Source organism: Somniosus microcephalus, chromosome 5 (genome assembly GCF_052327205.1).
Source record: "Somniosus microcephalus isolate GS21.2 chromosome 5, FLI_Smic_1.0, whole genome shotgun sequence".
Classification (NCBI taxonomy): Eukaryota; Metazoa; Chordata; class Chondrichthyes; order Squaliformes; family Somniosidae; genus Somniosus; species Somniosus microcephalus.
In genome coordinates, this window is record NC_140991.1 from 283093023 (window position 1) to 283106336 (window position 13314).

General features: G+C 48.5%; 1 protein-coding gene across 1 annotated transcript in view; it reads right to left on the reverse strand.

The window, feature by feature from the left end:
* Positions 1 to 13314, reverse strand: part of LOC147117770 (collagen alpha-6(VI) chain-like) — a 207914-nt gene that overhangs the window by 159153 nt on the left and 35447 nt on the right. The window contains exons 3-5 of the mRNA XM_085989030.1: positions 12097 to 12197; positions 8071 to 8679; positions 2546 to 3133 (exon numbers count right to left, since the gene is read on the reverse strand). Coding sequence (XP_085845156.1) covers positions 2546 to 3133; positions 8071 to 8679; positions 12097 to 12184 — 1285 coding nt within the window. The 5' untranslated portion in view covers positions 12185 to 12197. The remainder of the gene's footprint in view (positions 1 to 2545; positions 3134 to 8070; positions 8680 to 12096; positions 12198 to 13314) is intronic.

Below are 13314 nucleotides of genomic sequence, written 5' to 3' on the forward strand. Positions count from 1 at the left end.
GACAATCAAGCAGATAGTCTTTGACAAGAAAAAGTCCTTGATCCCTTCACACTTGCTGTTGGAGGAGAGGGACAATGAAGGGGTGGGGAGAGGGATGGGTTAGAGGAGGCAGTTTATGTCAAGCTAAGGTGTTTGGGATTATCTTCATCCTCCAGGATAGCCTGGCCTTTGAGAAGGAGGTGCAGTAGAGTTTAAAGTGGTCCATTCGGATCTGGCGGTGGTTAACCAGGCCAGTCAAGAAGCGGGCATTCTCATGTTTGTGACCATCAAAACTTAATCATGTGAAGGTGCAAAATAAACTGGGGGGGGTGGGGGGCAAGTTGGGCAGGGTATGGTGGGGGTGGGAAACCATGACAATTGCCATGGATGAGAGTGTCGAAGATGAAAGAAAAAAAGCTAATGAGGACGTAAATAACAGCAGTGGTGTTATGAAGGATGGAAGGCTAGAAGAATGGTAGGAATAGTGAAGAGTGTTATAGAGTGGGTGTTTTATATGGCTTTTCTATTAACTGGAGACCTTCTTTCTCACCAGGGGAAGAATTGGCTTTTAATTTGATGCTGCCTCCTTATCTGCAACAGAAAAAGCTGTTGTTTCCACATTGAGATATTAAAGCCAATTATCCAAGCACATGTTGCTGACTGGGAGTATCGCCCTCATGCCCTTCGGATCAGTACTAATGGAAGGAATTACTGTGCTAAGGTTTATTTATTGTTATATTGATCTATGTATAGTATATTACTTCTGTGTGCACTTCCTGTCAACTTTTTCCATTATAAATTCCTACATCCACACTTGTAATGGCCTCTGGTGGAGGTGCTACAGTGCCACCTGCATTGGGAGGGTGTGACAAGTTTACAGGGGCAGTTTCCATTATAAATGTTGACATAGGAAATTAGAATAGAAATGTAAAAATAAGGCCAGAAGGCATGACTTTAAAATGGGGACTGAATTACATGCATGTGCCCTGGTCCAAATATCCCTACTGCTCTCTCCAACTCTGCTTCACCTGAAGACTACACGTGGGCTGCAAAATTCCTCACAGCTGCTCCCACTCCTCTGCCCTTATTGGCCGGAAGTACGGTGGAAACCCACGGCAAAGTAATGGCGGAAGAGCAGGCGCGGCTGCGAGGAATTTCCCAGCCATGGTCTTTACTTTCCATGTGCAATGGCACAGGAGACCTGTGTCTGCTTTCAAAATGCTTGTTATATGTTAAATGGTCACTGGTGATTTTGTGTGGCTAGTTGTGAAGATTTCCTTCCATATCGATGTTCTACACATGTAAAGGGATATTAATGAATGATATTAACCTCTGCAAATTTATATTATAAAAAGAAGGAACTTGCATTAATGTAGCGCCTTCCATGACCTCAGAACGTCCCAAAGCACTTTACAGCCAATTAAGTACTTTTGAAGTGTAGTTATTGGCCCAGAAATTCAGGTCCCAATGCGTGAGTACACACGGGGTACTCACGGGTAGGCCCAACGAAAGTGCCGGTTTCATGCATGCGCTGCGCATGCGCGGGAAACCGGCACTTCCGTTCCCCTGAAAGAAGGGGTTGACAGGTGGAATGCGTGCGCCGGAGAGGCAGCACGTACGCATCGAACTTACGTTTTTTTTGCAGGTTTCTCCGGGAGGGTAAGTCTCCAGCAGTTACACTTTTAAAAAGCAGGCGCAAGGCCTGCTTTTAACAAGGTAAGTGGTGAATTAATTAAAATTAAAACATTTTTTCCACAGGTTTATTATTTTTAAATACTTTAAAGAAAGGTAAGTTTATTTTTAGCCCATTAGAAAATGTAATTAAATTTAAATTATTGTTTAAAATAGTTATTTCATGTAATTTATAGTTTATTTAAAAATGTGATTTTTAAAAAATTTATTTGAAGTTTTAGTGATGTTTTGGGGCTTATAGTATTTATAGTTTTGACAGCTCTTTCTGTCAAACTTATGAATGAAGCATTCCCTGCTACCATTGGCTCTCCATGGCCCACGTGATCCCAGGGGACGCATCGAACTAACTGCGCCCCTGGGATACGCAAGCACTGCACGGCGGCAGCTGGAGTAGGCCCAGGATCGGAATCCCACGCGGGCCCACAGCTCAATGGCCGGCGCGCTAGCTAAGTGCAGGTCGGGGGCTTACACCCGCGGGAAGCCCCCGACCCGAATTTCTGGGCCATTGTTATAATGTTTGAAATGCAGCAGCCAATTTGTGCACAGCAAGGTCGCACAAACAGCAATGAGATAATGACCAGACAATCTGTTTTAATGATCTTCTTCGAAATAGTGCCATGGGAGCTTTTACTTCTACCAGATAGGGCAGATGGGGCATCGGTTTAACGTCTCATCCAAAAGACAGCACCTCCAACAGTGCAGCACTCCCTCAGTCCTGCGCTGGTGTCAGCCTAGAATATGTGCTCAAGTCTCTCGAGGGGGTCTTGAACCCACAACCTTCTGACTCAGAGGTGAGATTGCTACCACTGAGCCTAGGCTGACACTTGTTATAAAAAATAAAGTTCAGAACAAAGGCGCTGCTAATTGCACCAACCTTGGATATGTGCTTCAACTGTTCTGCACACCGACTCCAAGACCTTATTTGAATTTTCTCTCAGCACGTTAAAATTTGCAATGTCATGAACATATCGCTGGACTGGTCTGCTGGAAATATCTTGAAGTTCCTTCTTTCCTTGGACATTAACTCCAACAACGTAAGTTGTGACGCCGCTGTTTCTCAGGCTGCTGGCTGCATCGGCCACCTCAGTGGTGGACCCCCCATCGGTGACCAGGACTGTGATCTGCTGCACGCCTTCTGCTGCTCTGCTACCCGCTGACAGAACAAACTGTTGGCTCTGCAGAAACTCCAGGGCCTTTCTCGTATCGGTCCCGCCTCTTTTCTGCGGCAAGTTCTGCAGGTAGTTCAAAATGTCTCTCTTGGACGAATATCGATTCAACAGAAACTCCGTCCTTGGGTCGTCGCTGTACTGAACCAGCCCAATCCGGACTCTGCTGCCTGCAATATCCAGGCCGCTAACGAAGGTGTACAGGAACGCCCTCACTTCTTCAAAGTTCTCATCACTTACGCTTGTTGAACCATCGACCACAAGGACAATATCAGCGACTGTGGCTTTCCTGCAAGCTGAACACACGAGAGTAACACTTTCTGTTAAAATGGTCTTAGTTACCTACAAGTAGACAACAGAGCTTCCAATGTACCTTTGTGCCCCCACCACCGCCTACCCCACCCCGCCTACCCAACCCCGCCTACCCCACCCCGCCTACCCCACCCCGCCTACCCCACCCCGCCTACCCCACCCCGCATACCCCACCCCGCATACCCCATCCCGCATACCCCACCCCGCTTACCCCACCCCGCATACCCCACGCCGCCTATCCCACCCCGCATACCCCACCCCGCATACCCCACACCGCCTACCCCACCCCGCATACCCCACCCCGCTTACCCCACCCCGACTACCCCACCCCGCATACCCCACCCCGCATACCCCACCCCGCTTACCCCACCCCGCATACCCCACCCCGCATACCCCACCCCGCTTACCCCACCCCGACTACCCCACCCCGCATACCCCACCCCGCTTACCCCACCCTGACTACCCCACCCCGCATACCCCACCCCGCATACCCCACCCCGCATACCCCACCCCGACTACCCCACCCCGCATACCCCACCCCGCATACCCCACCCCGCTTACCCCACCCCGCTTACCCCACCCCGACTACCCCACCCCGCATACCCCACCCCGACTACCCCACCCCGCATACCCCACCCCACATACCCCACCCCGACTACCCCACTCCGCCTACCCCACTCCGCATACCCCACCCCGCATACCCCACCCCACATACCCCACCCCGACTACCCCACCCCGCATACCCCACCCCACATACCCCACTCCGCCTACCCCACTCCGCCTACCCCACTCCGCATACCCCACCCCGCATACCCCACCCCGCATACCCCACCCCGCATACCCCACCCCGCATACCCCACCCCACATACCCCACCCCGACTACCCCACCCCGCATACCCCACCCCGCATACCCCACCCCGCATACCCCACCCCGCATACCCCACCCCGCTTACCCCACCCCGACTACCCCACCCCGCATACCCCACCCCGCATACCCCACCCCACATACCCCACCCCACATACCCCACCCCACATACCCCACCCCGACTACCCCACCCTGCATACCCCACCCCGCATACCCGACCCCGCCTACCCCAACCCGCATAACCCACCACCGCCTACCTCACTCCACATACCCCACCCCACATACCCCACCCTGCATTCCCAACCCCGCATACCCCACCCCACATACCCCACCCCGACTACCCCACCCTGCATACCCCACCCCGCATACCCGACCCCGCCTACCCCAACCCGCATAACCCACCACCGCCTACCTCACTCCACATACCCCACCCCACATACCCCACCCTGCATTCCCAACCCCGCATACCCCACCCCGCATACCTCACCCCACATACCCCACCCCGCCTACCCCACCCCAACTACCCCACCCCACATACCCCACCCCGCATACCCCACCCCGCATACCCCACCCCACATACCCCACCCCGCCTACCCCACCCCGCATACCCCACCCCGCATACCCCACCCCGCATACCCCACCACCGCCTACCTCACTCCGCATACCCCACCCCGCATACCCCACCCCGCATACCCCACCCCGCATACCCCACCACTGCCTACCCCACCCCGCCTACCCCACTCCGCCTAACCCACTCCGCCTACCCCACTCCGCCTACCCCACTCCGCATACCCCACCCCGCCTACCCCAACCCGCCTACCCCACCCCGCCTACCCCACCCCGCCTACCCCACCCCGCCTACCCCACCCCGCATACCCCACCCCGCATACCCCACCCCGCATACCCCACCCCGCATACCCCACCCCGCATACCAGTCTAAAGGACTTAAAATAAAGAGTCACGCTTGGTGAGCATTTGTTTCATTTAAAGATACAGTCCCCACCACTTACACCATCCCCATTTACCTCGGGCAGCCCCCTATGTTGGGCAAATAGCACAAACCATTTGTCATTACCATAGAAGTCAATTACAAAGACAACGTTTATACCATATTAATTGCGCTGACTATTTCGGGCAGTTCAATAAGTCCTTACCTTGTACTTAACCATTTAAAAAGCTCCACTGATTTCTGGTAAAATTGGGTCTTCAAGCAGCTTCAATCAGCTGTCTGTACCTAGTGACAGTGCAACTACCTTAGTGATGTATCTGTGTGTAAATGGTGACTAATGTTTCTGCTGTCTCCCTCCTTTCTGTCGTCTCCCTCCTTTCTGTCACTCTTTTGGAAGGAGGCGATAACACTTTGATTTATCCTAAAATTGGCTAATTATCAGCATTGCAGAGGCAGTGTTAAGTGGAGACTTCAGACATTCTGCATCAAGTCCGTTATTGATTTAACTATGTTGGTTACGTTCGATTTTTGGTTTAACCGGCCACCACGTATAACCGGCAACACCATTGTGCTCTCCATAAGCGGTGAAGATTGTACTGGGGTAGAAATTGGAATTTGTTGTACCCATTTTAAGGGCGTAAAACGGGCGCAACAAGAACCAATTTTGGGGACCAACACCCTGCACCCAAAGGACCCCGGAAAGACCTCCAACCCAATATTGGGTGGTCGCCTAAAACAATCATTAGGCCCCTTACATATGTAAATGAGCGGCCTAAGGCCTCATTCAGGCCCCCTTGCTGAATTTCGATTGGCCAGGTCTGCTCTGCTCAGTATTCGTAAGCGGTCACTGTGGAACCAGGATAATCAGGAGTTCTCCCGCGAATGCCTCCCTCCCCCTCCCGGGACTTCTTCAAATGGGGTGAGCTGCCTATGGAGGCGCAACGGATGCCAGCAGCTCACTCAATTAATATTAATGACGTTTAAGCTCCAATTCCCGGCCTCCCTGTTCGGGGGTACGTGCTGGGGTCACAGCCCCCGCCATTATGCCCAGAACATGAATGCCTGGCCAACCATTTGGCTGGAAGATTCTTCCTAACCCTCCCAATAACAGCATATCATGCTTTACTGTATGAGAGATGTGCCAGGGCGATAAGAAGCCACCAGCCATTACTGTAGGCCCTGGTACACCTACCTGGGAATGACCGTGATGAACCAGCCTCCTGAGAGCCTGGGTCAGTAGAGGGGCAGATGCAGAACTGTGCCGTCTACTGCAAGCACACCCGCAGCCACCGTGCAGCACTGAGCTTGCACATGCAGGGTGACTAGCGTTCAGCTGTGGCCTGCACCTTCCTCGCAGGCATGCTTCAGGGCTGACCCATGGGACGGTGCTGTGGATCGGCACAGAGGAGAATCCTCCTAGCAAGCATCATATACCTTGACTCCAACAACTATTGAAGAGGAAGCCAAGTGCTGAGCAGTCCCTGGTCTGCAGCTTGAGGTCCCTTTCCCTTCACGTTGGTCTGCCACTTCTTAATCTCCGGTCCTACAGTCTTGGTAAAAGCTGATGATTCTCAGCCTTTTAAAGTTCTCCAGAAGCTTTGTCCCTCTCCTTTCATGCTCCTTTTTCAATTGTCCTCAAGTTTGTATACATGCAATATTCCTCTCCCACCAGCCTTGTCATCCTGAGACCACACCCGCACCCCCCAGAGTTTGTACCTGGAAATTGTGAATAAGCTTAGTCTGGAGAATTGAGTTCGATAAGCACTTGAGATTCAAGTGAGTGTTAAAGCAGTGCTGGCCAAATTAAAATTGATCAGACTTGAAGGTGAAAATTGGCCCCTAAGTGTCTGTATGCTAACACTGCAAGAGTCACAGATAAAGGATGAATGTAAGTTCCGACTCCTACTCTGCTCAGTTTCCGATCTGGGTCATGTCAAGTGGGATGTGCCTAGTGGAGGCTGTGGTACCTCCCCTATTACCATTTATTTTCTAAATGGCGAGAAGCTCAGAACTGTGGAGGATCAGAGAGATTTAGGGGTCCATGTACAGAAATCTGTAAAAATTAGTGGACAGGAATAACAATAATTTAAAAGGATATTGGAATGTTGACCCTTATCTCAAAAGGGCTGGAATATAAAGGGGAGAGAGTTATGCTACAGTTGTAAAGAGCTCTGGTTAAATCCCATTTAGAGAACTGCATTCAGTTCTGGGCATTGCACCTCAGGAAGGATATATTGGCCTGGGGGGGGGGGGGGGGTTGCAGTGCAGATTCACGAGAATGATAACAAGGTTAAAAGAATTAAATTATGAGGACAGGTGGCAAAAACTTGGCTTGCATTCCCTTGAGTATAGAAGCTTAAAGGGTGATGTAATTGAGGTGTTTAAGATGATTGAATGATTTAATAGGATAGATAGAGAGAAACTATTTCCTCTGGTGGGGAGTCCAGAACAACCTTAAAATTAGAGCTAGGCCGTTCAGGGGTGATGTCAGGACGCACTTCTTCACACAAAGCGTGGTGGAAATCTGAAATTCTCTCCCCCAAATATATCACACTGACTATATGACTCACAGTGAGCAACACCATCTGAGATCTGCTCCTATATGTATACAGTACTGACCACATGCAATAATCAAAACTGAGATCAGTAGATTTTTGTTAGGTATGGGTATTAAGGGATATGGAAAAAAGGCAGTTAAATGGAGTTAAGATACAGATCAGCCATGATCTAATTGAATGGCGGAACAGGCTCGAGGAACTCAATGGCCTTCTCTTGTTCCTATGTTCCTCCCACCAGGCTGGAAGGGAGGCAAATCAGAGGGCACCCAACTTTACATCTCTTGCAGTCCAGCTACATTCAAGAGAGCCTGGGAGCAGGCCATGTGTGTACTGTTTCGGTTACAGGCATCCAGCCGAAGGGGCGGGGCGGGGGGGGGTTGCGGGGGTGATGGTGGTGGTGCAAAGAAAGGAGCTGGAAATACATCAACAAATGCTCCAGATGCTCCACAGAAATCAAGTTTAAAGAACAGTGAAAGGGAAAGAGCACAAACAGACGCAACGCTTATAATCAATGGAGTCCCAACCTGGATGGCTTCTGAGATACAATACCTAGTGAGACCTCAGGTACTTGACGGGACACCTCTTCCACCCTGGTACAAACGAGCTCGATGACAGCCTGCGAAATCCCTCTCAGAGCGGCAAAGTCACTCACACTGTACACGTACTTCTCAGCCGGCTCGCTGGCGATTTCTTCCAGCTCTGTCTGCACGGCGTCCCTGATGCCGATGGCATACACGGTGACGCCCCGGTCCCTCAGCGCTCTTGCTGGCAGTGCAACGCTGTCCTGAGACTGCCCGTCAGTGATGACGATGGCCACCTGCGCCACCCCTGAAGATGCCCTGCTCCCCGCCAACTCCATAAAGTGCTTGTTCAGCATGAACTTCAGGCCCAGCCCTGTTCTCGTCCCCCCTCCTTTGTACGGTAGCTGCTGTAAGTACTGCAGGATCTCAGTCTTATCGCTATAGGTATTCAAGAAAAACTCAGTCCGAGGAGTTCCACTGTACTGGATGAGGCCTATCCGGACTTTGTCCTCTCCAACATCAAATCCATTCACGAGGGTATAGAGAAACTCTTGAACCTTTTTAAAGTTTTGGATTCCTATACTCCAGGATCCATCCACCAGGAATACAATGTCCGCAATAGAGGACTCTCTGCAGACTTCAAAAACAGAAGGAGCTACAGTTATTGTGACAATCAGCACAGGTTAATATTCACCAATACAAAAGCAAAATACTGTGGATGCTGGAAATCTGAAGTAAAATCTGAAATAATATTCACCAAGCTCATTACCATCCATCCGTTACTGTTACGAATTGTAAAAAGGAGACCCGCGTTAGTAATCTGTTTAAGTGCTGGCGTTTTGTCAATGGAGAGCCCGTGAAATATAGGCTGGGAGTGTCTTCACTCGTGTTACCGTACTGTCACCGTAACTTTGCCAGAATTGTGGTGAAAACCCGGCAACGTTATGGCAGGGGTAGCGGGAGCAGCTGCAGGGAAATTCCCAGCAAAGATCAGCTCCAATATTGGAACGCTGGGAATGAAGAGTGCCCTCCAATAGCCTGGCATGCTTATGTTCTACATAGGATTGGCGTGCTTCGTTCTGAATGGCGAAAGGTGTTTCCAGCACAGAGGGTAAAGTGCCCAAGAGACGGGATAGCTACATGATGTGGATGAGTAGCAAAGCGAGTTTCAAAATTGAAATAAGCCTGATTGAACCTTTGTGAGTTAGTTGGCAGAGAATTGAGATTTGACCCGGATCAGATAGTTTAGATCCACTTGATCCTCGCAATTTCATAAAATGATAGCATCCATGTGTGGTGCGGGGGTCGGGGGGGGGGGGGGGTGTTGGCGAGGAAGGGAAATACTCAGCAAGTCAGACAGCATCTGTGGAGAGAGAATCAGAGTTAACATTTCAGGTCAATGACCTTTCGTCAGAACTGAATATCCCTGTTGACAGCCACACTGCTGTTTTATCCATCCCACACAGTCACTTCTTCAAAAATCTTGGCAGTAGACTGGTTGCTTTTCTATGTAGCCTTCCCAATGTCATTTTGGAGGTAGGTTTCATTTAACTGAATTTAATATTCTAAATGTGGCCACACCAATGATCTAAACAGGGTTAAAATAAACTTTATCAGCCTTGAGGTGAATCCCAGTTCTTGCTTGGCCCTGTTGATAGCAGTTTTATGTTGGCCATATACTTTCAGTGAATGATTGAATTGTAATTGGGACATTGTAAGCACAAAGACAGAACATTGTACATCATGAGAATGCTACCCAAAAACCCAGCTTCTAAAGTCATCATTCAAAATGCCTGCACTGTGGAGGTGCAGTTCTGATTTTACAGTTGGCCTAACACTGAGCAGCCTCTTGTTTTTTAGTCAGCGTTCTGTAAGATTCTAAAAAAGAAACATAATAAAACCGCTGCTACCGTGTGGAGATCGAAATTGTGAAATGATAATGGACGGACTCAAAATGTAGGAAGTCAGCATGTGTTCCTTTGTCTGTGAGGGCTCAAAATGGAGGAAGTCAGCTGGGGGCCCTTGCCTGTAAGGACTCAAAATGGTCGGCACATGGTCCTTTGTGTGTGAGACCACATGGACAGGAATGAGAAACACCGGGTGAAGAGGAAGTCCCGCCCCCACACACATCACAGGAACATGAATGTGTCATGCAGAAGGAACTCCAATCAGGGAAGGTTGGGAGTGAAACTGACCTATCAGAGGAAGGCAGACGGAGATATACGAGGGGGGCCGGCAGAAAGGCATTATAAAGGAAGGACCCAGAAGCGGGAAATTCAGAAGACGAGAGAGACAAAGAGGGATAAAGGAAGCGGTTTGACTGGCCAGTCTACGTTTGCAACCTACTACTTTTCCCGGACTGATCACCCAGGGGGAAGTGTATGTATGGAAGTCGGACATATGGCATAGATATTGCTAAAGAGTACTTTTGTGTGCGATTGACTGTGGGCATATGGAGTGCCGAGCATTGGCATAAATTGCGGGGATGCTTTTATGTACGTTTAGCTAAACTGTGTAGCATATTGATTGTGAGGGTGCTTCTATGTACTGCTTGAATAGTGGCTGGGGTTTTGAATCTGTCTTAGGAACAATAAAAGGTTAAAGACAGAACTGGTGTGTCTGGTGTAATTTCTCATAGGTCTCAAGTCCGAACTCTATATAATCTGTTGGACGGGGCGAGGGGTAATTCCGCATGTCTTACAATTCCAAGAATTGTCTGAGGAAATATTTTGGCCTGGAGTTTCCACTCGATTGGGCTGGATTTTTTCAGCGCAATTCCCTTGATATGGGTGTAACAGGCACAAAAGATTGCAGAATTTTAAGCACAAATTGCTTTCAGTGCAAATTGAGATTCCACGATCTTTGTGCTAGTTTAAAAGGCATCGTGCTAAAAGCAGGCGCCGCCCACAAATCCTGCCATGCCCCCAGGGTGAATTAATCACCATTGGGAGATTCCGCTAATTGCGTCATTTGCAGGCCTTCGAGGAGGCTCCAAAAATTAAGCTGGATCTTTTGAGCGCAAGGACACTAATAGGTGCGTTTTGAAAGACATTTTTTTGAATTTACTAAGGAACTGACTACAGGAAACTTTTGATTTACTGGCACCTAAATAACTGGAAATCTCGGTTAACCGGCAAAATTCTGGAGTAGGTTCAGGTAAGTTTTACTTCATATTGTACTTGCCTTCCTCGATCTGTTGCTGTGCAAGGGTGTGGCTGCAGCTGTTGCTAAGCTACAGAGACGCTTGGAACTTGTGGCCATTGTTCTGCACCTGTTGTTAAGCAACAGGGTTTGTTGCTTTATACGGAGCTCTCAGCTCCGTATCTTTTACTATAGCTTTCAGTTATCCGGAATTTTTGATGAACCGGCACCACGTCGGTCCCGTCGGTGCCGGATAAAAAAAAGTTTCCTGTACTGTACCCCAATCTAACTAGATAATAGCTTTGTATATTTTTTTTAAGTCATTCTCAGTCATTTAAAATCGGGTTACTCACAAGCAGTGGATTGACACTGTGATTTAAAATGCTTATTTTTAGTGATAAACCCACTTTCAGCTGTATTAATCAAATTACCACTCTTAAATATATCAAGGAATATTTTTTAAAGCAATTTTGTTTTTAAATTATAGTTTGAAACACCCGATCGTGCCGGTACATGGCAGATTTTGTGTTCGGTGATACGCAAATGTGTTTGAGCGGAAACTGCGGGAAAACAACAATTTTCAAAACAGGCACAATTTGCGCCGGAATCACCGATTGTGCCCAAAACGTAAAATCTACCCCATTGCCTCACTGCGGCCTCATCCCGGCAAAGGACAATTTTGTAACAAGTCCTGTGTAACATTTTCAACTTGTCATGTCACGAAAAAAGAGGCAATAAAACTGGAGTATTTTAACAAATTTGTCTTTGGGAAAAAATGTATTTGGTGTGTTGGGTATTAATGAGACAGTGGGGGAGATTTTCCTTGGTTTGCACCTGGGTACAGACCCAGGGGATTCATCCCTGATATTCCATAGGTAAGTAGAGTCAGTGTTGTAATTGAAGAGCACGGTACCAGTCTGCTGAGTGTCAGTAGAGGGTAAACTTGTTGTGAAGAGAAGGCCAATCAGTACAGCTTCAAACTGAGCCATCTTGACAGGCATTCTGATGATCTCCCTGCAGAAGCAAAAAAAGAAAACACACAGCGGTTACATGCATTTGTCCAATGCTGGCACTGCTCCTACTTTAAAGTCTCTGGAGCCTAGTAATTCACCAGAATTTTGACTAATACTGAATTATTTCTAAGACTTCCACAGAAGGGGAGTACCAGAAAAAAGTAGCAAATGTGAAATCGGTACTCTTACAATGCAAACTTTCCTGGGATCTCAGGCAACTGCAAGACAACTAAATAAAGAGTCCTGTGGTGATCAGCGAATCAAGTTAAAGTTAATGATGGCGGTTGATTTTAAAGCGTTACATAAACAATATTTCCATGGTTGAAATAGCACAATATGACGGGATCCATGCCTGGGAGATCAGTATGAACCAGATGGAACACCTGTGGGGCCCACTGACCTCCAGGCCCAAATCCCCAATATGGGCTCGAAGTGCGTGAAAGCTCAGAGGGCTCAGAAGTCACAAGCACTTGGCTCTATTAACGGGGTGATCTAATTGAACTGTTTAAGATGATAAAAGGATTTGATTGGGTAAATAGAGAGAAACTATTTCCTTTGATGGGGGAGTCCAGAGCAAAGGGGCAGAACCTTAAAATTAGAGCTAGGCCATTCAGGGGTGATGTCTTGAAGCACTTCTACACACAAAGGCTAGTAGCAATCTGAAACTCTCTCCCCCAAAAAGCTGTTGAGGCTGGGAGTCAATTGAAAATTTCAAAACAAAGATTGATAGACTTTTGTTGGGTAAGTGTATTAAGGGTTATGGGACCAAAGTGGATAGATGGAGTTCAGCTACAGATCAGCCATCATCTAACTGACTGGCGGAACAGGCTTGAGGGGCTGAACAGCCTACTCCTGTTTCTATGTTCCTATGTTCCTATGTTATTGGAGGCCACCCTGGATTACCTGAAATATAAGGGTGAAGCACAGCCCTAATACCTTCCTGCTCTTATGTACTGTCACCCTTTGAACTCACTCCCACGCACATAGCCACACAATTATCTGCATTTCATGCTATCCTGAGACACCCACCCCAGACAATTACCTTTACAGCCAAAGATGGAAAATTCTAGTTCTTATTCAGTGTGTGAGGTTAGCTTTAGCTCTGGGTTTTGTTAAAT